Below are 24,496 nucleotides of genomic sequence, written 5' to 3'. Positions count from 1 at the left end.
ATTGGGGGAGTATTTCATGTAGAGGGGTGGCATGGTCAAATGCACATAAATGGAGGAGATTAACAAGGTGTTGAAACTGGTATAGTTAGTTGGTGGAGGATTTGAGTTAGGGGATGAGGTCTGAAAAGTAGGTAAGGACAGAGTTGTGAAGGGCTTTGAAAGGTACGAATGAGTAGTTTAAACTTGATGTGGTGGTTAATTGGAGAACCAGTGAAGGAATTCAGAGAGGACAGTAAATTCACTCTGATCAATCAGGAAGATAATTTGGAAGCTGCATCTTGGACAGATTGGGAAGGAGTGAAGTAAGGGAAGAAAATTTCAGTAATCAAGATGGGAAATGATGCTATGTGACATCCAGATACAGATTAGTAGCAATCCAATAAAACATCTTATTAACAAAGGCTGCCAAAATGAGTCACTTCATTGGAAACACTGCCCCAGTAACAATTTGTTTATACTAACAGTGCTGACTTGTTAATCAAAATAATGCTAGTTTGTGATAAGTGGGTTTTGTTAATACTGAAATATTTTCTATTTCAGCTATAGACCTACTTTGTCATAAGGACCATGGACACACAGTCATTAAATCTTTGGATGGCAACTTTGCATACACAGATGAAACCAGATGGAAAGTATGTTAAATTCCTGTGATTCTATTTCATTTTGGGTATAATAATACAGACAAATTGGCTGCTGCAGGCTTTTTCCCCACTCTTATTCCATAAGAGACATCTCTCATATAGAACAAAAAATACAATCCTAATTTGGATTCTAAATGTAATACGTGTTGGACTCTCTCCTACTGCTCTCGCCTAACACCAATATACCAGATGGCTTTGAATGAATGTTTTTTAACCCTTCGGCATCAACTGTAGACTTGATGAACCATACAGCTATCAGTGGCTGAAAATTAAGTTCTTGACAAAATTTTCTTGTTTAAAATAACTTTTTCTTATAAAAATGTTCATAAACTAACTATTTAGTACCATCTTTAGATCAGAGAAATTTAGATATAGTTCCAGGTATCCAAATATGAATAGTAACAGATTAGTTTCGAAGTCTAATTTTATTTTTACTTGTATTGCTGTAGATTGGTACAAATTAAGAGTTGTTTCCAAAAACTAAGCACCAATTGCTAGACACTAAAAATCAGGGACTGAATAGAGACACTGGATTCATGGTTTATTGTAGGGATGGCCCAACCATGGCTCCTGAGCTGTATGCAGCTCTTTTACAGTTAGTGTGGCTTGTGGAGCCCCCACCCCCACCCCCATTTCTGCTTACCACCCTGGAGGTGGTGGGGGGGACCTTGGGGCTCCTGCCGCAGGGATTCTGCCCTGCGCAAGGCCCCAAACCCCACCACCCCGGGCAGTAGCCCTGAGCCCCAGCAGGCACACCTGGCTCTCGTACTTCTGAAAATTATTGTATGTGCCTGGGAGGGTCAGGCCACCCCTGACTTATTACAACAATCTGTAACCCACTAACACCCTATTTTTGTCCTATGACTGCAGAGGTGTTAACAGGCCACTCTATTTTGAATGGTCCCTTAGAATAAACCCTAACTACTTATGCTAAACAATCTGTTCCACCTTGCATTTAGCTGTGACACTGAGGGCTTGTCTACACTGGCACTTTACAGCGTTGCAACTTTCTTGCTCAGGGGTGTGAAAAAACACTCCCCTGAGCACTGCAAGTTTCAGTGCTGTAAAGTGCCAATGTAGACAGTGCACTAGTGCTGGCAGCTGCGCTCTCAGTGCTGGGAGCTATTCCCCTCATGGAGCTGGGTTTTTAATAGCGCTGGGAGAGCTCTCTTCCAGTGCTATTCTGCAACTAAACAAGCGCTTTAATATTGGTAGTGAAGACATGCCCTGAGTATTTCCCAAACCTTGAAGAAGAGACTCTGTATGGTTCAAAAGCTAGTCTCTCTCATCAATAGAAGTTGATCCAATAAAATATTACCTCACCTACCTTGTCTCCCTAATATCCTGGAAACAAGAAGCTACAACTACACTGTATACACCAGTTGATTGTAGTACTTACCAAGGATTTTGTTTTTTCTCAACACTAGCACAGCAGTGCTCTGTAAAGTAGCAACTGAATTACACTGGTTTTATAACAGCTGAGATTTTGCCAACCTGTTTTCCTCTCTTGTAGGTGAGTGAAAAGTAATCCTTGCAGAAAAAACTCACTAGCCACAGGCAAGTTGTATTTGTCAATCTTCTATATTTTTTATGTCCTTGGCAATTGGGTGAGGGGAGCTCTGTTGCTAACAAATTGTGGCCTGAAGATGCATATAACTTTGAGGTGAAAAATCAGCATCTTACTGCCTGCTCTAATAGTCAAAGAGTGTTGGCAGTGTCATTCTAGCATAGATAACAAGTGAACTTCAGCATCTCAAAAGTTGTGAGCTGCATTGTGCGTTACTGCTGGAGGATTATTAACACAGGGAGACGTTCCTTTAAACTTGATTTAAATTGTGGTGATCTGCTAGTCTTCCTATTGGAACGACTCGTCGTTTGTTTATTTTTAAAAGCAGCTGTTTCTATGGCTTAATGTAAACTGCAATTACACTAAGGCTTTATCTACACTATCATTTTTGTCTGCAAAATTTTTGTTGGTCGGGGTATAAAAAAAACAAAACACACCTCTGACCGACATAAGTTTCACCAATTAAAGCACTGGTGTGGACAGTTCTCGGTTAGTGGGAGACGCTCTCCTGCTGACATAGCTACCACTGTTCATTGGAAATGGTTTAATTATGCCAGTGGGAGAGCTCTCCCACCAGCATAGAGCGGCTACATGGGAGACCTTACAGGGGCACAGCTGGGCCACTGTAAAGTCTGTAGTGTAGACATAGCCTAAGAGTAACGTTCTGCCCTGAAAAGTCCCTTCAGGACAAGAGATGGAGGTTAACTGTAGAGGGAGGAACTACTAACGATGGAAATGGGTTCATAATATCTAGAAATATTTTGAGTGAGGATATTGAAAACAAGGTATTTGTAGATCTTGGTATCCAGGGGCTGGGGCTGCCCTCAGATTCCTAAAATGTAGGTAGTTGCCATAGTTCCCCTCTTCTTCAGTGTGAGAAGCTGATCAACTGCAGATTTCTATTGCTACTATCTAAATTCCAGCAAGCCATTTCTGTCCCTCTGCCAAGGAAGCAAAGCAGTAGCAATATAGCTCTTTATATTAATTTAATTGAAAAATCCATGTCTATATACACACTGGTAGTTACCACAAATAGGTAACATTTTAATGGTATCATTTTCTCTTCCCAAGAACTAACAAGTATCTCAAATAACAGTTTGAGAAATGTGGAATTTTTAATGGGAAAAGTGTAGGTGCAGTCCTCGCTGTTCCAAAGCCTATATATTCCAGTTTTAGAGAAGAAAATAGAAGGCAGAGACAGAAGAAAAATTATAATCAGATTTTAAAGGATTTTGTCTGTAATGAACGAGAGTTGGCCAGCAGGTGGCAAAATTGGTTCAGTACAGACAAGTAAAATCTATGGAAAGGAAGCAAGTGTGTGTTAAATAAATCACCAAATGCATTGTTTTTGTGTGTTGTGATTTATTGTGGTGTAGGGCAAAAGTGTTACAGTAACAAAATCCAAAAAATTATATTCCCTCTTCAAAATACTGCCCTGCACAATAGGCAGGATGATACTGTTGTGGTGACAGTGCTGGGCAGAGTAACCTCCTAAGTCTGAGGAATTTTAACCTTTTCATATACTTAAGGAAATCAGTTGGCTTTATTTAGACCGGGGTGGGCAAACTTTTTGGCCTGAGGGCCACATCTCATTATGGAAATTGTATGGTGGGCCATGAATGCTCACAAAATTAGGGGCTGGGGTGCAGGAGGGGGTGAGGGCTCCTGCTGGGGGTGCGGGCTCTGGGTTGGGGCCAGAAATGAGGAGTTAAGGGTGCAGGGGCTCTGAGCTGGGGCAGCAGGTTGGGGTGAGTGGAGGGTGTGGGGTCTCCAGCTGGGAGTGTGGGCTCTGGGGTGGGGCTGAGGATGTAGGAGGGTGCTCTGGGCTGGGACCAAGGGCTTTAGAGGGTGGGAGGGGGATCAGAGTTGGGGTGTAGGAGAGGGTCAGGGTGCAGGCTCCGGGCGGCACTTACCTCAAGCAGCTCCCGGAAGCAGTGGCATGTTCCCCCTCTGGCTCCCACACACAGGTGTGGCCAGGTGGCTCTGCATGCTGCCCTGTCCAGAGGTGCTGCCCCTGCAGCTCCCATTGGCTGCAGTTCCTGGCGAATGGGAGCTGCAAGGGCAGCACTTGGGGCGGAGGCAAGGTGTGGAGCCTTCTGGCTGCCCCTATGCATAGGAGTCAGAGCAGGGACATGCCTCTGCTTCCAGGAGTTGGGTGGTGCCATGGCACACGTGGATCGGGGCAAGCCTCAGACCCCACTCCCCAGCAGGAGCTCAAGGGCCAGATTAAAACATCTGAAGGGCTGATTTGGACCCTGGGCTGTAGTTTGCCCACCCCTGATTTAGACTGTAGAAAAGATGAGACAATACAAAGGATTAAGCAGTTTCTGAATGATGAGTTAACTCAAAGGGATGGAACAATGCTTGGAGAGGGTATGAAAATCAAACCAAGTTATAGGGCTAACTAGCTGATGGGACGCACATATAAGTACAAGACAAGAGTGACAGTGGAATTGAGAGCCATTATCTTGGGTTGGGATCTTGTCAGATTTCATAAACTAAATGGCTGAAGCTGGCTAATGAGTGGGCTGGAGGCTTAAAAAAATCCAGGTGCTGCATAAAACAGAACTTTTGACTTTGAGTGGCATTTGTCCCTCTGTCATTCTTAAATCAGAGCCCCAGCAAGTTGCTGGGGGGTGTCATTTTTTTGGGGAAAGCTTGACCATGATAGATCATTAATGAAACCAGGGTATTTAATGTTAGGAATGTCCTGGCTAAATTCCAACCAGGTTTGCCTACCTAGGATTAAACTCAGCAACCTTGTAAGTTGAGGACAGCATTGGTTGCATTCAGTTTTGAAATCCTTCTGTTTTGATATGTGGTTCAGAGCTGTAGCTACACATGATATGGAGCACCTGCAACTTCAGGCCTTAACTGTTGTTAAGAAATCAAAACAGGAATCTCGAGAAGTAGTAGAGAGGTATTTACCTGTATAGCTGGCAGTGATGCAGTCACTACTGGAATACTCTGTGCAGAAATGTGGGCACCAGAACAAGAAGAATGTTGATAAATTGGAGAGGGTTGAAAGAAGAGCCATGAGAATGATTAAAGGATTAGAAACCTGCCTTCTAGTGATTGAGCTCTTTCAGTCTATTTATTTAGATTAAAGAGAAGGTTAATGGGTGACTTGATTAATCTATCTACATGGGAAGCAAATTTAATAATGGGCTCTTCAATCTAGCAGCGTCGGCATAACATGATCCAATAACGGTCTGTTGAAACTAGACAAATTCCAACTGGAAATAAGGTGTACATTTTTAACCATGAGAGTAACTCCTGGAACAACTTACCAAGGGTCATGGTGGATTCTCCATCACTGAAGTTTTAAATCAAGATTGGATGTCTTTCTAAAAGATATGCTCTAGGAATTATTTCAGGGAAGTTCTGTGGCCTGTGTTATATAGAAGGTCAGATTAAATGGCCTTGGAATCTGATTTAGTGCTGAAATTTCATATCAGGAAATGACGCTTCCTCCTCTTGTCTTTCAGATTCAAAGTGTGTTGATGGAAGCCATCCCTACAGTTTAAACTATATTTATAACAGAACAATTAACTCTTCAATCCATAACTGGTGCTTCAGAATACTGTACAGGATTTTACCATGGAAGAACTTTTTTTAGTTTTTACCTTGAGACTTTTTTTTAAAATTTACCCATAATCCAAAAGGATGGAAACTTTCTACAACTGCTGAACATTGTAAATATCACACTGAAAATAATGCCCTGGAATAGAACATCTCAAATGCTGCTTAATTACAGACTCAGGTTGATTATGTGTTATTCATGTAATATTACTCCACGTTAAACTTCTGGTGCAAGCGACTAGCAAACCACAACTGACAGTCTGTATATTTAATTTAAAGACTTATTCACAAGCTTTCAGATAACTAGAATATCTCTGATATCTGACACTAGAAACTAATTTACTTCACACTTTAGCTGTATTAAAGCTTTGAAGAAAAACTTACAGAAAAGTTCTGGTTTAGAACTTTGTGAAACATACCACTCAGCATACACAGTTCTGAATGTATCTCCGAGACTATTTGTATACCCTCCCATATGTTTTTGTTACTTTTTTATATAGTGTCACTTGTCTTGACTGATTGGTCTCAGTTGTCTGTTTTGTCCCTTTAAAGTTGCAGACAAATTCATACTGTGATTTTATTTTTATTATGAAATGCTATCAAACTGTGATACTTATAATTCACTGGTCCTGCATCAGGAGATGGAGTGGGGAAGCTGTATTAAATACAGTTCATCTGTATAATCTGTCTGGTTTATACAAGCTGTGTTGTTCAGAGATGTCTAAAGTTTGATCTTTGTTTTTTTAAAGATAAAGCACTTGCCCCACTGTAAATACATAGCATGTAAAATTTATATAGTATATAAATACAGGAAAGTCAAAAGAGCTTTTTACACTGTTTACTTCTTGAGTTATTTATTCAACTTCTACCCATTAGAACAGTGCACTGAAGGGCTGAAAAGCTTAATTGTAGCTCTGCCTTAATGTCAGATGATAAAGGGGGTGTGGTCAAAGCTCAACTATATTTATCTTTTAAATGATTGGATTGATTCATGTTAGCAGAGGGGAATGACAATTCTTCCACCTGTTCCTAATAGTCTATTTTCCACCAAGTTATGACTGCCTATGGTGCTTCTGCTGTCCCCTGTGAAAGGCCTTAAGACCGAGCTTGTCATAAATACACTTCTAACTCTCCGCACCTTCCCTGTGGCAACAAATCATGTATTTACATGAAAAGTAATAGCTCAGTTGTGAGAAAGTAAACTTGTAGCTGCTTGGTTTTGTTCCCCAAGCCTCATATTTTGTACCTTACGCTCGTCTTAGTAGACTCTCCCCTTATTAGGAATGACCGCTACTGCTCATCTCTCCAGTTTGTCTGTTTTACCTTACTGTGTTTGCTGTGAATTCAGTTACTTGTTTGGTCAGAAAAGCTTGGAGTTTGAGCTGTTTTCTCTCTTTCAACATCACTAAAACTGGTCCTTAGAGCTGCTGCTAAATACCACTAGCCTAGGGTAAAGTTTTGCATTCAAGAATTTTTGGGAGGGGAAAAAAAAAAAAGTAAATACAAAGTAAGTTTGTGATCAGGTTTCATAGGAAACTCGGCATTTGCCTTTGACCAGCTTTGTAAAATAGCTTGCCCCAAAGGTAGCTTGCGAAGGAAAACTCAATTTGAGCAGTTTTATTCTTTTCATGTAGAAAATAGACCTGTTTTTCCTGAAAGATTCTGGATGAGTGGAGAATTAGTAGGTTTAAACAGGCACTAAGCAACTGAAACCTGATGAAGAAAGTGATTTTTGTCCAGAGTAGTTAAAGTTTGCTTGGCAGGAACTTGAGTTTAATATAAACACTTAGGGAAAAGAGATGTCTATTACATCTTTAACATGTACTCTACCTTTTCAGTTAAGGGCTGACACCTCGGAGGCTGCAACCCATGCCATGCCTTGCCACGCCTGATATTTCAAAGCAGCTGAAACTTTAATTCTCTGGCTTTGGATACACCTACATTTTCCTTTTCAGTGCCTCTTATCTGATTAAAGGAAAAGAGAGAGGTCATTCATCTTTGCACCCTGTCTACCAAGAGATGTGAGCAAGCATCAGTTATTACTTTACCCTATTTAAAGCCCCAAATGAGGAAAGTGTCTTCAGGATAGCACTTACATGCTTAAGTGATTTACTGAATAATGCCTAGGTCAGATATTAACATAATGAAAGAAAATGTCTGGTTTGTAAGGCAGAATGAGCAAAAGTTAAGTAATTTAAAGAGTCATTGTGACCAGAGCTGAGATGGGAAGTTTTGGATTTGATAGCCACTTGCATAGTAACTGCTTTTGGAGTAAGCTAAATCTTAAGCAGTTGGATCCCTTATTCTGTACTTTTATCCTCAGTAAACGAAAGGAGTTGGATGGCTGTATAGTTTCATACTTTATTTTATTTTTCAAAATGAAATCTCACCACAGTTTAAACATGTCTTACTGGTAAACGAGCCCATTAATATTTGCAATGGATTTACAGAGTTATAATATTACCTCAGACTTACTTGATACATAATTTCCATGCAAATTGTGTACAATGCGTAACAAATCAATACATAGCTGTACAGTATTTACATTAACTTTATACTGAACTGTAAATAGAAATGCTTTCCAAGAAAATATAGGAAAAAAACTGGTAAACCACAATTTGTAGCTTCTCATCTACAAGAGATCTAACTTTTCCAGCAAGCATATCTAGATAGATATGTATTAAAATTTAAAAATATGCATTGCTCTATATATGAAGCATTATAAATGCTGAGTTTAAAAAGGTTCAGTTTTGTACCATATGCTTCAAAATGTTAAGTGACTTACTAAAAAGAGCTTTTTGTCAGGTTATGTAGCTTTTTAATCAGTCCAGCTGATCTTAAGTATTATATACACTTTCTTCCCTAGATGACACTAACTGAAGTTGAAATTAGTAGTGACCTAGGGCCATGAAAGTTATGGAGGCTGGCAGGGGCCAGAAAAGTAGCAGAAGCAGCGGTCTGTTGCCAGGATCTCTGCCTACTGTCCCCATGTTGCTTAATGGGTAGTATAAAAAAACCCAATCCTGCTATGACATCAGAACCTCTTAAGAACTGGAAAATAGGGAGATTTTTCAAAACAAACAGGACTGGGGAAGTCAACTGCAATTAGATTGTTTTTTTTCTGGCCTAGCCTCAGAAAAAGCAATTGTGCTTTAGGCCATGATGGTGGCTTGCCTTAAGCTCATCCTAACCTTAAATCCTCACGAGAGAGGTCTTTTCATCCCCTCATGGACAGTACCTAATCTGGCCAAAATTTTCATAAGTCTAGTAAAAAATTAATTTGCAAAGAAAAATGGTTTAAGGCCAGTGGAAATTTTGGCTCAATTTCAATCCCTGCTAATACTGCTACAGAGAACATCTGAAATAAAATATTCTTACACAAGAATACTACTGGCACCTTTGGTGGTAAATTAATTATATTGAGCACCATATTTAATCTTTCATTCAGAATAAAAAAAATGGACACAAGTTACCGCTTTTTAAAATGCTAAGGAATAGTATGTATTTCCTGCTATAACATGCCATAGTTACACACCGTTCCAAGTATTAGATGTACAGGGTATGAAAAGTTTCAAACTAAATACAGCATATCACATCTCCTAAGGCATTTCCTTCATGCTTACAGACAAATATCCTTGACAATAAGTAGACTGTTTTCAAAGGGTTGTGTTTTTCAGGGATGTAAGGACTGGTACAGAAAGTGTTCATGGCCCATCAGTGCTTTTGTAACCTTCTAGACTTATTTAATTATTTAAATTATTTGTTTATGGTTTTACACCTTTATACAACCATAGTTCTGGATTTGTCACCATTTCTATTACAAATCCAAATGTTTCCAGCTACACCCTCCCCCCCCTTAACACACAGTCCTTAACAAAACATACTTTTTAGAGCTGTCAATTAATTGCAGTTAACTCACATGATTCCATTTTTTTTTTAGTTAATCGAGATTAATCGCACGCTTAAACAGAATACCAATTGAAATGTATTAAATACTTTGGATTTTTTCTACATTTTATATATAATGTATTCTGTGTTGTAATTGAAATCAGTGTATATTATTCTCAATTACAAATATTTGCCCTGTGAAAGAAACAAAAGAAATAGTATTTTTCAGTACTCCTCATACAAATACTGAAGTGAAAGCTCTGTATCCTCGAAGTGCAACTTACAAATGTAGACTTTTTTTGTTACATAACTGCTCTCAGAAACAAAACAATGTAAAACTTCAGAGCTTATAAGTCCACTCAGTCCTACTTCTTGTTCAGCCAATTGCTAAGACAAACAAGTTTGTTCACATTTACTGGAGATAATACTGCCCTCTTATTATTTACAATATCACTAGAAAGTGAGAACAGGTGTTTGCATGGCACTTTTGTAGCCAGCATTACAAGGTATTTACGTGCCAGATATGCTAAACATTCATATGTCCCTTCATGCTTTGGCCACCATTCCAGAGGACATGCTTCTATGTGGATGACATTTGTTAAAAGACTAATGCGTTAATTAAATTTGTGACTGAACTCCTTGGAGAATTTTATGTCCCCTGCTCTGTTTTACCTGCATTCTGCCATATATTTCATGTTATAGCAGTTTCAGATGATGACCCAGCACACGTTCATTTTAAGAACACTTTACTGCAGATTTGACAAAACACAAAGAAGGGATCAATGTCAGATTTCGAAAAATAGCTGCAGCACTCGACCCAAGGTTTAAGAATCTGAAGTGCCTTCTCAAATCTGAGAGGGACGAGGTGTGGAGCATGCTTTCAAATGTCTTAAAAGACCAACATTCTGCTGAGGAAACTACAGAACCTGAACACTAAAACAGAAAATCAACCTTCTACCTGGTGGCTTCTGACTCAGATGACGAAAATGAACACACATCAGTCCGTACTGCTTTGGATTGTTATCTATCAGAACCTCTCATCAGCATGGACATATGTTCACTGAAATGGTGGTTGTAGAGTGTCCAGATGTCCTGATTTTATAGGGACAGTCCCAATTTTGGGGTCTTTTTCTTATATAGGCTCTTATTACCCGCCACTCCAGTCCCGATTTTTCACTTTTGCTGTCTGGGCATGAAGGGATATCTGAATCTTTAGTGCATCTGGCATGTAAATATCTTGCAACGCTGCTACAACAGTGCTGTAAGAACACCTGTTCTTGCTTTCAGGTGACATTGTAAACAAGAAGCGGGCAGCATTATCTTCTGCAAATGTAAACAAACTTGTTTGAGTGATTGGCTGAACAAGTAGTAAGACTGAATGGACTTGCAGGCTCTAAAGTTTTACATTGTTTATTTTTGAATGCAGTTATTTTCTGCACATAATTCTACACTTGTAAGTTCAACTTTCATGCTAAAGAGATTGCACTACAGTACTTGTATTAGGTGAATTGAAATATTGTTTTTTTACAGTGCAAATACTTATAATCAGAAAAATGTAAAGTGAGCACTGTACTCTTTGTATTGTGTTGTAATTGAAATCAATATATTTGAAAATGTAGAAAACATCCAATGGTATTCTATTACGGTTTAACAGTGCGATTAATCGCAATTAATTTTTTTAATTGCTTGACAGCCTTAATACTTTTCTATGTTAAGTTAAACTTTTTAAAGTAGGGGGGCTGAGAGGAGAAACAGGTTGTGATTTGAGAGTTGTGTAGTGGAATATTCTAATTTTTAAAGTTCTAATTATCCACCGAGTCCACAACTTGCCTTGAAGTCCTGGCTCCATGGATTGGAGATGCCACCCCTCCCCCATGGTTTCAAAGCTGTCATAACTGAGCATTAACCTTAATACGCCTTTAAAGAGATTACAACTGGAAAAAAAATCAAAAAAGGAAATTCTCTGTCTGGGCTTCTCCATCAGCCCATCTGAAGGCAGACAGTGCCCACAGTATTCATATCTTAGGTTCCACATAGCACAAGGCAAGTTAGTAAGATAGAAGCCTTGGCTTCTATTGAAGTTAGAGATGAAAGACTTATAGGCAGTCTTGTCCATGTATCTCCCAGTGCAGAATAATTCCCTATACTTTAGTCAAAATTGCTTTTGTAGGTTTAAGTCAACAGCTATGTTTACTTTGTCAAGATATGGAAGCTCTAAAGTACTAATGGCACAGATGCCATGGCTCAGGTTGAAACAATATATGGAAAGCTACAAGAGCATGAACACAGGAGCAGGGTCAAAAAAAATTTCCATCATAAAATTCAATTTAAAAGACATTTTTGCCCCAATGAAAGATTTTTGTATAATTTAGAAAAGAAAATGTTTCAATAAAGCAGGCTAGACCATAAGTTTGTGTGTCTTAGATAATGGATGTTATGAAGGAATATCTCATAAAATACTTTAACTCCTCACTTAAAGTCATCCTGGTTCATGTTGTTTCGATGTTAAGTTGCTGATCAATTAGGGAACATGCTCGTTTAAAGTTGTGAAATGCTCCTGTCAAAGGGTCTTTTGGCAGCCGCCTGTTTGGTCTACTGCTTGCAGGAAGAGCAACCTATTGCAGCTAGCTGGTGGGGGCTTGGAACCAGCGTGGACCAGCAGCCCCCATATCAGCTCCCCACTCCCCTAAGTTCCCTGTGCAGCAGCTGCCTGCAGTTCAGCTGTGTCCCTCCCCCCACTGCCACGTGCTGCTTCTGCCCTCTGCCTTGGAGCTGCTCCCAGAGACTCCTGCTTGTTGTACAGGGGAAGGCTAATGTCAGGGTGTCTCTCCCTCCCCTCTGCTCCTGCATCCCATTTACCCCATCTTCCATAGATAGGGTTACCATATTTTGTGCCTCCAAAAGGAGGACACTCCACGGGGCCCCGCCCACGCCCACGCCCCAACTCCACCCCTTCCCCAAAGTCTCCGCCCCCTCCCCTGCTTCCCGCGAACATTTGATTCGCGGGAAGCCTGAAGCAGGTAAGGGGGGTGTGGGGGGAGGAGGCGCGGCCCAGTCTGGCCCCCCCGGCGTCTCCAGCCTGGGTCGGCTCGGGCACTGGGGTGCCGGCCCTGGGCCCAGCCCCCGGCCGAGCACCCCCGCCCGCCTAGCACTGCCGGTCCCCGGCCCGTCCCCCGCTCCGCCCCGCCCCCGAGCCCCCGGCACCGCTCCGCCAGCCCATCCCCCGCGCCCCCGTCCCGGCACCGCACCGCCGGCCCGTCCCCCGGCACCGCGCCCCCGGCCCGTCCCCCGTCCCCCGCGCCCCCGGCCCGGCACCGCACCGCTGGCCCGTCCCCCGCACGCCCGGCACCGCACCGCCGGCCCGTCCCCCGCGCCCCCGGACATGTCTGGCTTTTTGGGATTTCCCCCCGGACGGGGATTTGGAGCCCAAAAAGCCGGACATGTCCGGGAAAATCTGGACGTATGGTAACCGTATCCATAGAGCGGGAAGGGGGGAAGAGACACACTATGGAGGGAGCCTCTAGGCAGTAGCTGTTGTTTCAGGAGGTGGCAGCAAGCTGATTTAATTAACAGGGCAGTGTACTTAAGCCTGGGGTCAGCTACTTAAAGGGGAAATGTGCATTTTTTCCCTCACACACAGGGTGTGTGTCTGTCTGCCTTCCCTCCTTTCCTGCTGCCTCGCAGAGTGTGAGTTAACCCTTGAGGGCTCAGTCAAGTGCTAGTTCATTTAGCAGTGAGGCATTCCCTGGAAAATATCCCACCCTCTAATTCCTCCACCTCACCCAAGCTTCACAATCATCATCACTGTGTACCAGTATTAAATTGTTTGTTTAAAACTTATACTGTGTGTGTATGTGTATATCTATCCATATATCCCTGGAACTTAACCCACCATTTACATTAATTCTTATGGGGAAATTGGATTCGCTTAACATAGTTTCGCTTAAAGTCACATTTTTCAGGAACATAACTACAACGTTAAGTGAGGAGTTACTGTACCACAAAAGACATTCAACCAGTTATCAAGATATTTGAAAGTAAATGGTTATACTAGGTAAGTATTTTAGTAGAGTTGATGGCATGAGATCTAACAATTAGGGTTTTCTATTCCCTCTTCTCCCCAGTTTTAAGTCACTGAAGCACAAATGTGAGAAGCCATGTTTAAAAACAAAACATACAGAGACACTGTTTGCTTTATTCCAGGTTTTTGTTAACCAAGTACTGCTTTCTTTACTCATACAAGTAATCCTATTGACTTTCATGGGGCTAAACTCACAAATAAGGAGATAACTTAACACTGCCCCTCCTTTAAAGAAAATCAGTGTAATTTTGGAGCATTTTACCCATACAAAATCAGAGATTCTCAGTAATAATAATGCAAATCCAAGTTTAGCCTGCTTAAGAAAAACTCTGTCCTCAAAGTCACTTCTTCAGCCCATGAACCCTTGCCTTTGTAGCTGCATATTTTCAGTGCACAGCCTACTGCTTGGCCCAAGCAGTTAACTGTATAGATAACAGTCTAATATGAAAAGGTATATTTTAAAGCTAATACTATTCAGCATTGGGGGAAGAATGGCTAATGTGATGAGCTTTTAGAATTTCATTTTCTATAAAGTGGGGTTAGAATGCTGCTGCATTGCTAAGGATATGTTTTCAAAACTAGTATTAAGGTTTTTTTGCATAAGGAAAAATAAGTGCTGAGTAGCCCTGTACACCAGTTCTGAGTGCTGTATTACAGTGAGGTGTTAGTTTGTCGAAGTCCTTACATCATCTCCTGTCATGGGCAATATGCTCAAGGAACAGGCAGGAGAATATATTATCCTGAAATATTTTCTCCCCCGAAAAGTGAAATTGCAACAAATAAAAATGCACATAAGGCTTCCATGTTTTCAGTTAGTGTAAATGAAATTCCATTACAGTCATTCCTTGCAATTGTCCCTTGGGAATTTTGCTCCAGTATCGTATGCAAAATAATAATCTTCTTGGATGATCTTACAAAGGGATATAATGTAAGAATATATTTCTAATAACTTTTCATTCAGCTTGCTTCATTTTTACTTTACCTTATCACTTGACTTTGATCCATTTATACATTAACTAGTGCAGGTCCGTAAGTGGCCGATGTTAAGTGCTATTTTTTATTAGCAATTCTTCTCTTTCTTGTTGCCAGCATATCATAAAAGGGATCCCTGCTGATACTTGCTCTAGTGGAAGGAGGAGGAGATATCAATTTAGTTTATAAATCATGTATTACCCAAACACATTTGTTTACTTTTCCATATCCAGAGACCCAGAGCTGTAATATGTTGGTAAACAAACGCATCCTTACAAAAATCAGCAACACGATTTTCAGGTAGTTAGCTACATTCTTTTCTCTTTAGCAGGGCCGGCTCTGTTTTTTTGGCCACCCCAAGCAAAAACAAAAAACAACCTGGGGCACCGCCGGAGCGCGGGTACAGGGGGACCGGCTGGGGGGAGGGGGTGGGAGCGGGCAGGAGAGAGAGAGAAGGGGGTGGCCAGGGCTACAGCAGGGGCGCTGCCATGCGGCCCCTCCCGCTGCGCCGCCTCCTGCCGCTCCGGTCGGCGAAGAGGGAAGGAAGAGGACTGCCCTGCAGGGCGCTCTGGTTCTCCGCGCCGCCACCGCCCCCTACAGGGCGGCCAGAGCGGGGGGGGGGGGGGGGGGGAAAGTGGCCGTGCTGCCCTAGGATTGGGCGGAATGCCGCCTCCAACAATCTGCCGCCTCAAGCACCAGCTTGCTCAGCTGGTGCCTGGAGCCAGCCCTGCTCTTTAGCCAACTAAAGTTCTCTCATATTTTCTTGATTTTCAGTTCATAGTAGCCAGAACGATAATGTCTCAAAGTGCTTCATTTGGCTTCATGCATCTTGCCCCAGCAACCCTAGGGTTACCATATTTAGTGCCTCCGAAAGGAGGACACTTTAAAGGGGCCCCAGCCCCGCCCCCAGCCCCGCCCCCGCCCCAACCCCGCCCCCTCCCCAAAGTCTCCGCCCCCTCCCCTGCTTCCCGCGAACATTTGAGTCGCGGGAAGCCTGAAGCAGGTAAGGGGGGTGTGTGTGGGGGGAGGAGGCGCGGCCCACCCCCAGCACCGCAGGTCCCCAGCCTGTCCCCCGAGCCCCCGACCCGGCACCCGAGCCCCCGGCCCAGCCCGGCACCGGGCCCCCCCGAGCACCGCCGGCCGAGCCCCCGGCCCGGCACCCGAGCCCCCGGCCTGGCACCCAGCCCGGCACCCGGCACCCGAGCCGCCGGCCGAGCCCCCCGGCCCGGCCCGGCCCCGGGCCCCCCCGAGCACCGCCGGCACCTGGCCCGGCACCCGAGCCCCCGGCCCGGCCCGGCCCCCGAGCCCCCGGCCCAGCACCCGGCCCCGGGCCCCCCCGAGCCCTGCCGGCCGAGCCCCCCGGCCCAGCACCCGACCCGGCACCCGAGCCGCCGGCCGAGCCCCCCGGCCCGGCCCCGGGCCCCCCCGAGCACCGCCGGCCGAGCCCCCGGCCCGGCCCGGCACCGCCGGCCAGGCCCCCCGAGCCCCCGGCCCGGCACCGGGCCCCCCCGAGCACCGCCGGCGGAGCCCCCGAGCCCCCGGCCCGGCACCCGAACCCCCGGCCCGGCACCGGGCCCCCCGAGCACCGCCGGCTGAGCCCCCGAGCCCCCGGCCCGGCACCCGAGCCGCCGACCGCATGTCCGATTTTCCCGGACATGTCTGGCTTTTTGGGATTTCCCCCCGGACAGGGATTTGGAGCCCAAAAAGCCGGACATGTCCGGGAAAATCCGGACGTATGGTAACCCTAAGCAACCCCTTCCAGCTAGTCATTAATCCTCAGGAAAGGCCCTTGCCTATGGCTACTGCTTAAATAGTTCTTCAAGGCATGTTCCTTAGTACAGCACACATTCCCAGATTCTTTATTTGGAAAGGAATTTATATACAATTTACACTTCAGCACTTTTGAAAGACATTTAAGACTTTGAACTCACTTAATAGATTTGATCCACTCTTCCTTCTCTTCAGGGGTGGGGGCAGATATCCTGTACACAACATGGTTGCCTTCTACCACTCTACCATCAGCTTCAGTTTTACAGGCTTTAATTACTTGACCTTTATGACTGGGGTTATAGAGCTCAAAGCAGTTCTAAAGATAAGGAAATAACCAAAGCTTGATTCAAGGAAGAACTAAAGATCCGCATGTACACTAAACCTGGGTACCCTGACTGTTACTTAAATAACCCATTTACTAGGTTCATTAAAAGGAAAAAATTCTTACTGGTTTTCTAGGATCTTCAACTTCTCTTATACTAAGATTTTCTAAAGGAATAATTCCTCTAGGTTCTTTGTCCTAAAAGACAGGAAGAGTACACATTATTATTCAGTTATACTTTTTACTCCTGGGGGAATTCTGCACCAAAAAAAATTTAAAAATTCTGCACATAATATTTTAAAATTCTGCATATTTTATTTGTCAAAATAACAATATAATCATACCAGTTTCAATTATTTTTGGTCATTTGTTTCAAAATACCCATCAGCAAGTATGTCTAACAATACAGACAACAACAAAAAGATTCAGGAAATGTTTTTTGACAAATAGATTCCTTGCTAGGCATATTAATATAGAACTCTGAGTAATAATTCATTTAAACTACAATACAGAACTGTATTTCTCATACCCCTCAGAAGCAGTGCAAAGGCTTGGAGGAGTTGGGTGACGGAGGAATGAGGGAGAGGGAAGTAAATTGCTGGGAAGGAACTTGAAGGGTTGTTGGGTATGGGTGGGAAAAGTATGGAACAGGTTTATTTGGGGGGCGGGGATGGATTGTTAGGGAGCTTTCCCCCATGTAGACCCCATGTGTCCTTGTACCCCCAGTCCACATGTGTAACCCCATCCCCATGTGGCCCTGCACCCTTCCCCCTGTGGCTCCGTCCCCATGTGTCTCTGTGTCCCCACCCAGACACTCCCCTGTCCCTATGTAGCTCTGCACCCCTCTCCCATCACCATGTGGCCCTGCACCTCCCTCCCCACTGTAGCCCAGGGCCTCCACTCCTATTCATCCCCTGCCCTAGTCTGACCACCCCCCAGCACCCCATGCTCTGTGAATCCCCATAGTCCCGGTCCCCTGGCCTGGCAGGCACTGCAACAAAGGCACTTCAGGCTCTTTCTTCCCTTGCTGGCTGGGAGCCGCTGCTTTGGGCTATCTGCACAGCGCCCTCTGGTGGGCAAAAGGAAGAACTGCAGCAACATTTCAGCAGAAGCTTTTTTGTGTGCAAAATATTAAAAGTATGCGTGGCTTATTAATTATGTGCATGCGCAGTAGTGCAGAATTCCCCCAGGAGTAACTTTTGGATTCCAGATACAGTGTCACAGCAATATATACTTACTGTTGTGTATTCAAAATAATACAGGCAATTATCTGTCAGAATAAACCATCTCCGCTTCCATGTTTTTACTCTTCCCCCTATAAATAGAAGACCACTAACTTAAAACTGTTTTATCATCAAGATTCTAGGCTATGGATAAGACAGTAATTTAGTCGTTAATTAAACTTAATGTTTAATGGTTTTTAAAATATGACTTAAATGCTTAGTTGCAAATGGATAAGACACAGATGAGTTAAGGTTAAAGGAATTTAAGTTTCCCTGTAAACATTCTAATACTCAAGGACAAAATCCTGAAGAAACATTAACTATGGTGATGCTGACATGCCACCTTAACAGCTTCTGAGCTCAGTGTTATTCTATTTTTAAATAAGTCCACATGAAAACAGTACTTACTGAATAGATCTGCTCCCTGTCTGTGTTCAGTCATATCTGCTTACTATAGTGACAATTATATTATTAATAATATTTATCCATTAGCAGTACAGCATCAACAACACTTGGGGAGAGGAAGCTGGATCATCTACTGAATTGTTGACTAGGTTCTGACAGCAGGACCAGATTCTGCCCTCACTTAGACCCGTGCAACAATGGGGTTCCACAGGTGTGACTAAGGGCAGAATTTGACCTGCCCTAACTTTGACTCATGATGATGCACAAGTCATTTAAGAACCCAGACTGACTTTCAAATCCCAGGTTGAGTGCCCGTTAAAAATGTTTGCTCAGCCTGCACGTAAACATCTCTGTAATTCTTTACAGTTCCAATATTTTTTAAAATCAGTTTCCAGAAAAGAACTGCAGATCATGCATTGCAAGTTAATAATATACAGGTTGAGTTACAGCATAGTTAAATGATTTCAAAGTAATATCATCACATGTGCATCATCCGTTCATCAGTGATTTAATCTTATTACCCCACCCTCTCAATATAGTTGACCTTGTTATTGAATACCCTGAGCACAAAAATCTATTACCACCAAACACACCCTCAACCAGGGAGCATTCACCTTAACATCAATCATGTAACTAAATCCAGCATATAAACATAATTTTTTCTGTAGCTCTTCCTTACTCAAGGTGGTTACATTTTTGTTTAAACCATTAAAAACATCTGAGGGTAGAGAACAATTATAGAAATAGCCTGAATATCCTGTTCTTGTCTTGCAGATTGGGTATTATCATCCATCATAGCCTCCTTTTGGCTGGTTATAGGACCCCCATTAAGTAATCCATTGCTAACACTATGTAACATTCACATTTACCCAGCAAAGTGTACACTTCCACCACACACATACACCCATTTTAAGGAAACAATTTGAAAGTGGAAATGGTCAAGTACTAAGAGACAGGCAAATGCAAGATGCAGAAGCCAAGGCAGAATCAATGGTGGTAGAGTGAACTACAAACGCAAAGCATGAGGGAAGAAGAGCAGGTGTCAAGTGGTGAGGGACATCAGAGACAGGAAAGATCTTAATTTCTGCATCTTGCTGCCAATGTTTTAATGCATCATGGATCTGTTCCAGCTTCCATCAAAGTCTATTGAAAGGGTTTAAGCTAGAAGTGGAAAAGCAAAAATAAACCTTAGCCTGACTCACTTCTGGATCCATGAATGAGAAGCTGCCAAAATAACTATTAGGGCAGTTCTACCTTGTTGTCATTTGTGACATTACGTATTTTTCGTATTATATCGTGTAAATTCCAATTATTTTAACTCATGTTTCTGCCTTGTAGGTTGGCCAAGTCCTCGGCTTTGTTTGAGTTTGACTACCTTAAAAAACTTTATGGCTTGCCCAGATCTAGTATATGAAGAGATTCAGTGGGGCAGGAAGTGGTAGAGCAAAATGGATAGGAAGATATTAAGTCTCAGAAAAACAAATAAGCAGGGAAACTGGTTACCCTTGCAAAGACCTCTTAGACTAAAGATAACAAAAGGAGAATTATGAACTCTTATACAACGTCAGATTAGAATACAAGGCAGATCAGACACCATACACATTATAAGAAGGCCTGTACAGAGACTCCAAAACCAGACACGGCAGACTTCAACAACACTAGTAGTGTCCAGAGTTAAAGTAACAGTAGTTTGGGGGCAGATTATATGCCATTTGACAGCTGATAAAGGGCAGCAGGCATTCTGCACCCACCAGTTTATCAGGTGAGTCAAGAGTACCCACCACAATATCACAGGACTAGGAAATAAGCTGCTCAATATGACTTATTGATCATAATGTCACATTTAAGATTATTGGGCAGTAGTAACTATCACATAGCAGATCTTTTTCTCCTTGGTTTCCAGTGCCTTAGGCTGCCAAACTGATGATATAGCACTTTGAATTAACTTTCTTTTATATCCCACTCCTGCTGTCAGTTTTAAAAGATACATTTTAAAGGGTATTAAATTGTCAGAAGAGAGACTGGAAACAAAGTGTGAAACGATAAGTATTTAAAGAACAGATTAAGATATAATCTACAAGTGCATCACAAGGACCAAGCTAATTAAGTAAAATGAAAGGAACAGCACCAATAATAAGCAGCAGAGAGCAGAAAGGCTTAAAGGATCCAGTAGATGGATAATCCAAGGGAATCATCAGGAAATTCTATACCAAGTGAATGTAGAGAAGAGAAAAAAAATGCAACAGACCAGCCCTTTTCACCTATATAATCAGATTACAGGAAATTCTCTCATCTCAAAGGGAACTGGAAACCAGAAAACAAAATTTATAGGGGAAAAAAGATGGAGAAGTAAGTAATAATTTACCCATCACAGTTAATTAAAAATATTAAAGGGTCTTAAAATTGCCTAAGCATCAGAATAAGACAATTATGTATTTCAGGTGTAAAAAAAAATTTTTTTTAAACAGCAATTTCAGCACATCCAGCTCAGTCAAGAAGATTTAGAGAACTAGAAATTGGCTAAAATTGTCATAAAAAAAGACTAAGAATGATTTTGGATTAATTAATTTCAGTGCAGTTAAATGCAAAGGTTCAGAAGCTAATTTAGTGCCTGGAAGAGTACACAATGGATTGGGCATGAGTACGGGTTTCCCCACACAAGAAAAATGTGTCCAGTAATACTGTACTGTATAAGACTAAAATCACATCAGCTATAAAGAGAATGATTCAATGGAAAGGAGCCCCACAAGCCAGTTTCCTAGACACCAGTCCGGGAAGAGAAGTAGCACCCTCTATAGAATGCTGTGCTGGGGGCAAGTACCATGTACAGAGTGGGATAGGAAGTCTGGCCCCTTTGAGAATCCCGACACATGCTCAGTGAGTTGTTTGATATCCTCGTGTAGAAGCAGCTTCTTCTGCCACTCATCGTCACCTGTCCAGCTTAAGTCATTTCCCTCTTCTGTCAGCAGGATAATATATTTGTTTCCAAGTATCTATTTTTCTCCCTCTAACTAGAAAAAGGAAATGATTCAAGCCACATTAATTGTAACTTTTTTTTAGTTCCAGACATTTTGGGTCAGCTATTTGCCAACAGAAGCTGTTCTTGGAAAGCACACACGCATCCTGGCACAAAAGAATTATGTCCCAGGCATTCCCTCCATCAATGTTCATGTCCAGCTTTAAATTCTTAATTGGAGAGGGAAGGGGTTCTCCTTGAACCAACAATTCCTTTATTTGGTCCATAATTAATCCTTACGAAAATTTTGAGAACAGTCCCCAAAATACTAATGTCTTGAGCTGTTGCAAAGGATATTTGATTAGCATTCACCAGTCTTCAACCACTTCACTTGCCACTTAGATGTTCACTGTACCACATTAGAAAGCATACAATCTTGTGAGTTAAGAGAGCAAGCTGAATACTTCTATACAAATGCATTGGTTGAATCCACACCAATGTTCTAAATCAAAACATTACTTCTTGAAGTCCAGTTCTGGCACTTAGATTTGGCAGGATTTTATTTACACAAAGTCACCTCTGAACAGCTTTCCACAGGCAAGCCCCCAGAAAAACTGTGTTTTGCAGCCCAGGCACTTTAATGATGTTATTAGGATGGTTTCAGAGCCAGACCGGCCTTTGGAGACCTTGGAGTTTTTGGGCAGATAAACTTTACAAAAAATACTAACGTAAGAAAATCCATGCTCCTGGAGACAGCAGTGAAGTGAGCAGTTGTTCTAAGTGAAGAAAACAAGGAAGCAGACACTATAACAAGGCAAAACAGAAACACTAGCTTGATATACCAGTAGCTTCTTCCTGTTATCTCTTATTTTTTCAGAAAACATACTTTCTATCTTCAAGTGTAAAGCAGATAACAGCACAACTGATCATCTTCATTTTTTCCTACTCATTATATGAATCAAGACTCCTTAGTAGTTTGATAATGAATGTTTGAATATTCAAATCCTTCTTTAGGCAGAGCCTCGCTAATTTAGGAATACTACAATGCGCTAAGAGAGAATGTGACTTAACACTACTTTAACATTGGGAGTCACAATATCCCCATACACCATACTAATATGTTGGTCAAGCTTCCTGGCAATGAGAAAATCGAAGGGATAAAAGAGAAAAAAAAAATCACCAGGTTTATTTCTGGTAACTGCATTCATGGCTCTACAGCTCATTAACTTAGCAAAAATATTTGTCTGCACTAGTCTGCGTCTACTGATGAAACTCAGTCCTTCAAGGAACAGTAGGCGTTACATATTTACAGTCTAATTCACAGGAAAATTACTGACATGTTTCACCTCCCTATCCAATTAACCCTTGTGCAGTGGGCATTTCAACAGCAGCACCTTTCAGTTTAATACATGCTCTTCTCACTGGGACTAGGTAGGATTGTTTGTTTAGTGTGCACATCTAGATGAAAGCTTGGTTTTACTTGGTTCATGTGTCACTGGAGCCACAGGTAGAGCCCCCAGAAATAAATGGTGATTTTATTGATTTATTGAATTTTCTTAAATTCGTTTGCTTCTCTAATTTCGTAAAGCTCTCATTCTTTGTTCACTGACTATTTCTTTTGCAGCTGATGCTTTACCCCTATCCTTCAATTTGTCCTTCCCCACTGATTGACAGTGGATAAGAAATATTCATGGCATCATTGACATGCTCACATCCAATCGCTTTTCTTGCAAGGTAATATTTTTAAAAGTAAAATAAATAAAATATTTAGCTCCCAAAATAGTTGCTGATTCCAGATCTTTATTTTAATTTAAAGAAAAACACCTGTATTTTTTTTTACCTTTATGTTTCACCTTTAAGAGATTTATTTCCCTTATGGGCTATTTCTCAAAGCACTTTTTCATGCAGAGGAGTCTGATTAAATAAATATCTTCTATATTATACAATTCAGTTATAACAGTTTTACTCCTTGGAGTAATTTAAAAAGGGAGCTACTGTAAATTAAAGTCACAACTGGTGAAGGTAAAGTTATTGCATAGTAGTATTTGCAAGCAGATTTTTGGATATATTTAAAAAACAACATCAAAAGTTTTAGATTTTAAAAAACTGTAGGTAATATTAATATTTTGAGTGGTAATAGACTTATCTGGATGGCTTTTGTGCTAAAATATTTCTCGTTCTTGAAGTCTTGTCTTAAGAAATCCTTTCAGTTGAGGTGAGCACTGCCACATACTGTTGAATGGATAATGTATCAGCTCTTCAAGTCATCTTTCAAATTGTCTCAGCTATGAATACTGTGCCTGTTAAGCCATTTATGTCTTCAAACAGCAACAGGAAGAGGCTCTGCTTTTTTACTTAGGAACACAAAGAGGGTATTTGAGGATTTTGCAGTGTTCGTAACATCTGCAGATGAAGTAATGGAGACAACCACACAGCAAGCCTTCCGGCCAAAGGCCACATATGGGGGGGGCGAGCGGGGGGGGGGGGGGCACACAGGCAATGGCCCAACCACTTTTTGGCCAGGCCGAACCTGACAGGTGCTGTAACCCCACACACAGCTTGCAATGCCACTTACTCCAATTGGAGGGAATGTGTATAAGGGCTCATGGGAAGGAGGGCCAGGCTGCTGGTGGGGGAGGCACCTCAGAGGGAAATAGAGGGGTCAGGCAAGGAGGGCAAATTTATGGGGGTCTCCACTTTAAATGGCCCTCTGCAGCCCTTGCTCCGGGCATTGTGTTCTAAGGGCCCCATTGCAAGAGGTGCCAAGCACCCCCAACTCCCATTGATGTCAATGGAAATTGAAGGTGCTTAACACCTGAAACTATGGAGTCCTGAAGTAGCTAATTAGCGATGTGCCTAATAGCTCCCCCCCCCAAGGCTATAATATTTTGGGAGGTGGCCCCTATTGTTGGACTTATTAGAATGTATTCTTAATAAACGGATACTGCCAAAGCACTTGTGCCCATACACTCTTCTGTTCACTTGGTTGTTACTAGCACAGAAGCAGAAGTAAAAAGTTGAACTGAGTGAATTTATGGACTATGGATATCGCTACATAATAGTTCCTATCAATATTTAATACATCTATC

The 24,496-nt window shown here is 42.2% G+C and overlaps 2 protein-coding genes across 5 annotated transcripts in view; one reads left to right on the top strand and one right to left on the bottom strand.

The window, feature by feature from the left end:
* The window catches only part of USP42 (ubiquitin specific peptidase 42), a 40,117-nt gene extending 33,502 nt beyond the window's left edge, over positions 1-6,615 (top strand). For all 3 annotated transcript variants that reach the window (XM_054041626.1, XM_054041627.1, XM_054041628.1), the window contains exons 17-19: positions 541-632; positions 2,155-2,198; positions 5,697-6,615. In XM_054041626.1, the coding sequence (XP_053897601.1) occupies positions 541-632; positions 2,155-2,169 (107 nt within the window). In that variant the 3' untranslated portion in view covers positions 2,170-2,198; positions 5,697-6,615. The remainder of the gene's footprint in view (positions 1-540; positions 633-2,154; positions 2,199-5,696) is intronic.
* Positions 6,616-7,641: 1,026 nt separating this feature from the next.
* The window catches only part of CYTH3 (cytohesin 3), a 94,831-nt gene continuing 77,976 nt past the window's right edge, over positions 7,642-24,496 (bottom strand). Inside the window, exons 10-14 of one of the 2 annotated variants that reach the window (XR_008446443.1) lie at positions 18,062-18,138; positions 16,950-17,021; positions 16,663-16,817; positions 14,742-14,882; positions 7,642-7,755 (exon numbers count right to left, since the gene is read on the bottom strand). Coding sequence is in view for 1 of the 2 variants with exons in the window: in XM_054041629.1 (XP_053897604.1) it covers positions 14,810-14,882; positions 16,663-16,817; positions 16,950-17,021; positions 18,062-18,138 (377 nt within the window). In the remaining variant the exon portion in view is untranslated. Of the gene's footprint in view, positions 7,756-13,027; positions 14,883-16,662; positions 16,818-16,949; positions 17,022-18,061; positions 18,139-24,496 lie in introns of those variants that run through there. The other variant, XM_054041629.1, reaches the window with a different exon arrangement.

This window comes from Malaclemys terrapin, chromosome 10 (assembly GCF_027887155.1).
Source record: "Malaclemys terrapin pileata isolate rMalTer1 chromosome 10, rMalTer1.hap1, whole genome shotgun sequence".
Lineage (NCBI taxonomy): Eukaryota > Metazoa > Chordata > Testudines > Emydidae > Malaclemys > Malaclemys terrapin.
This window is presented reverse-complemented; position numbering and strand designations above follow the sequence as displayed.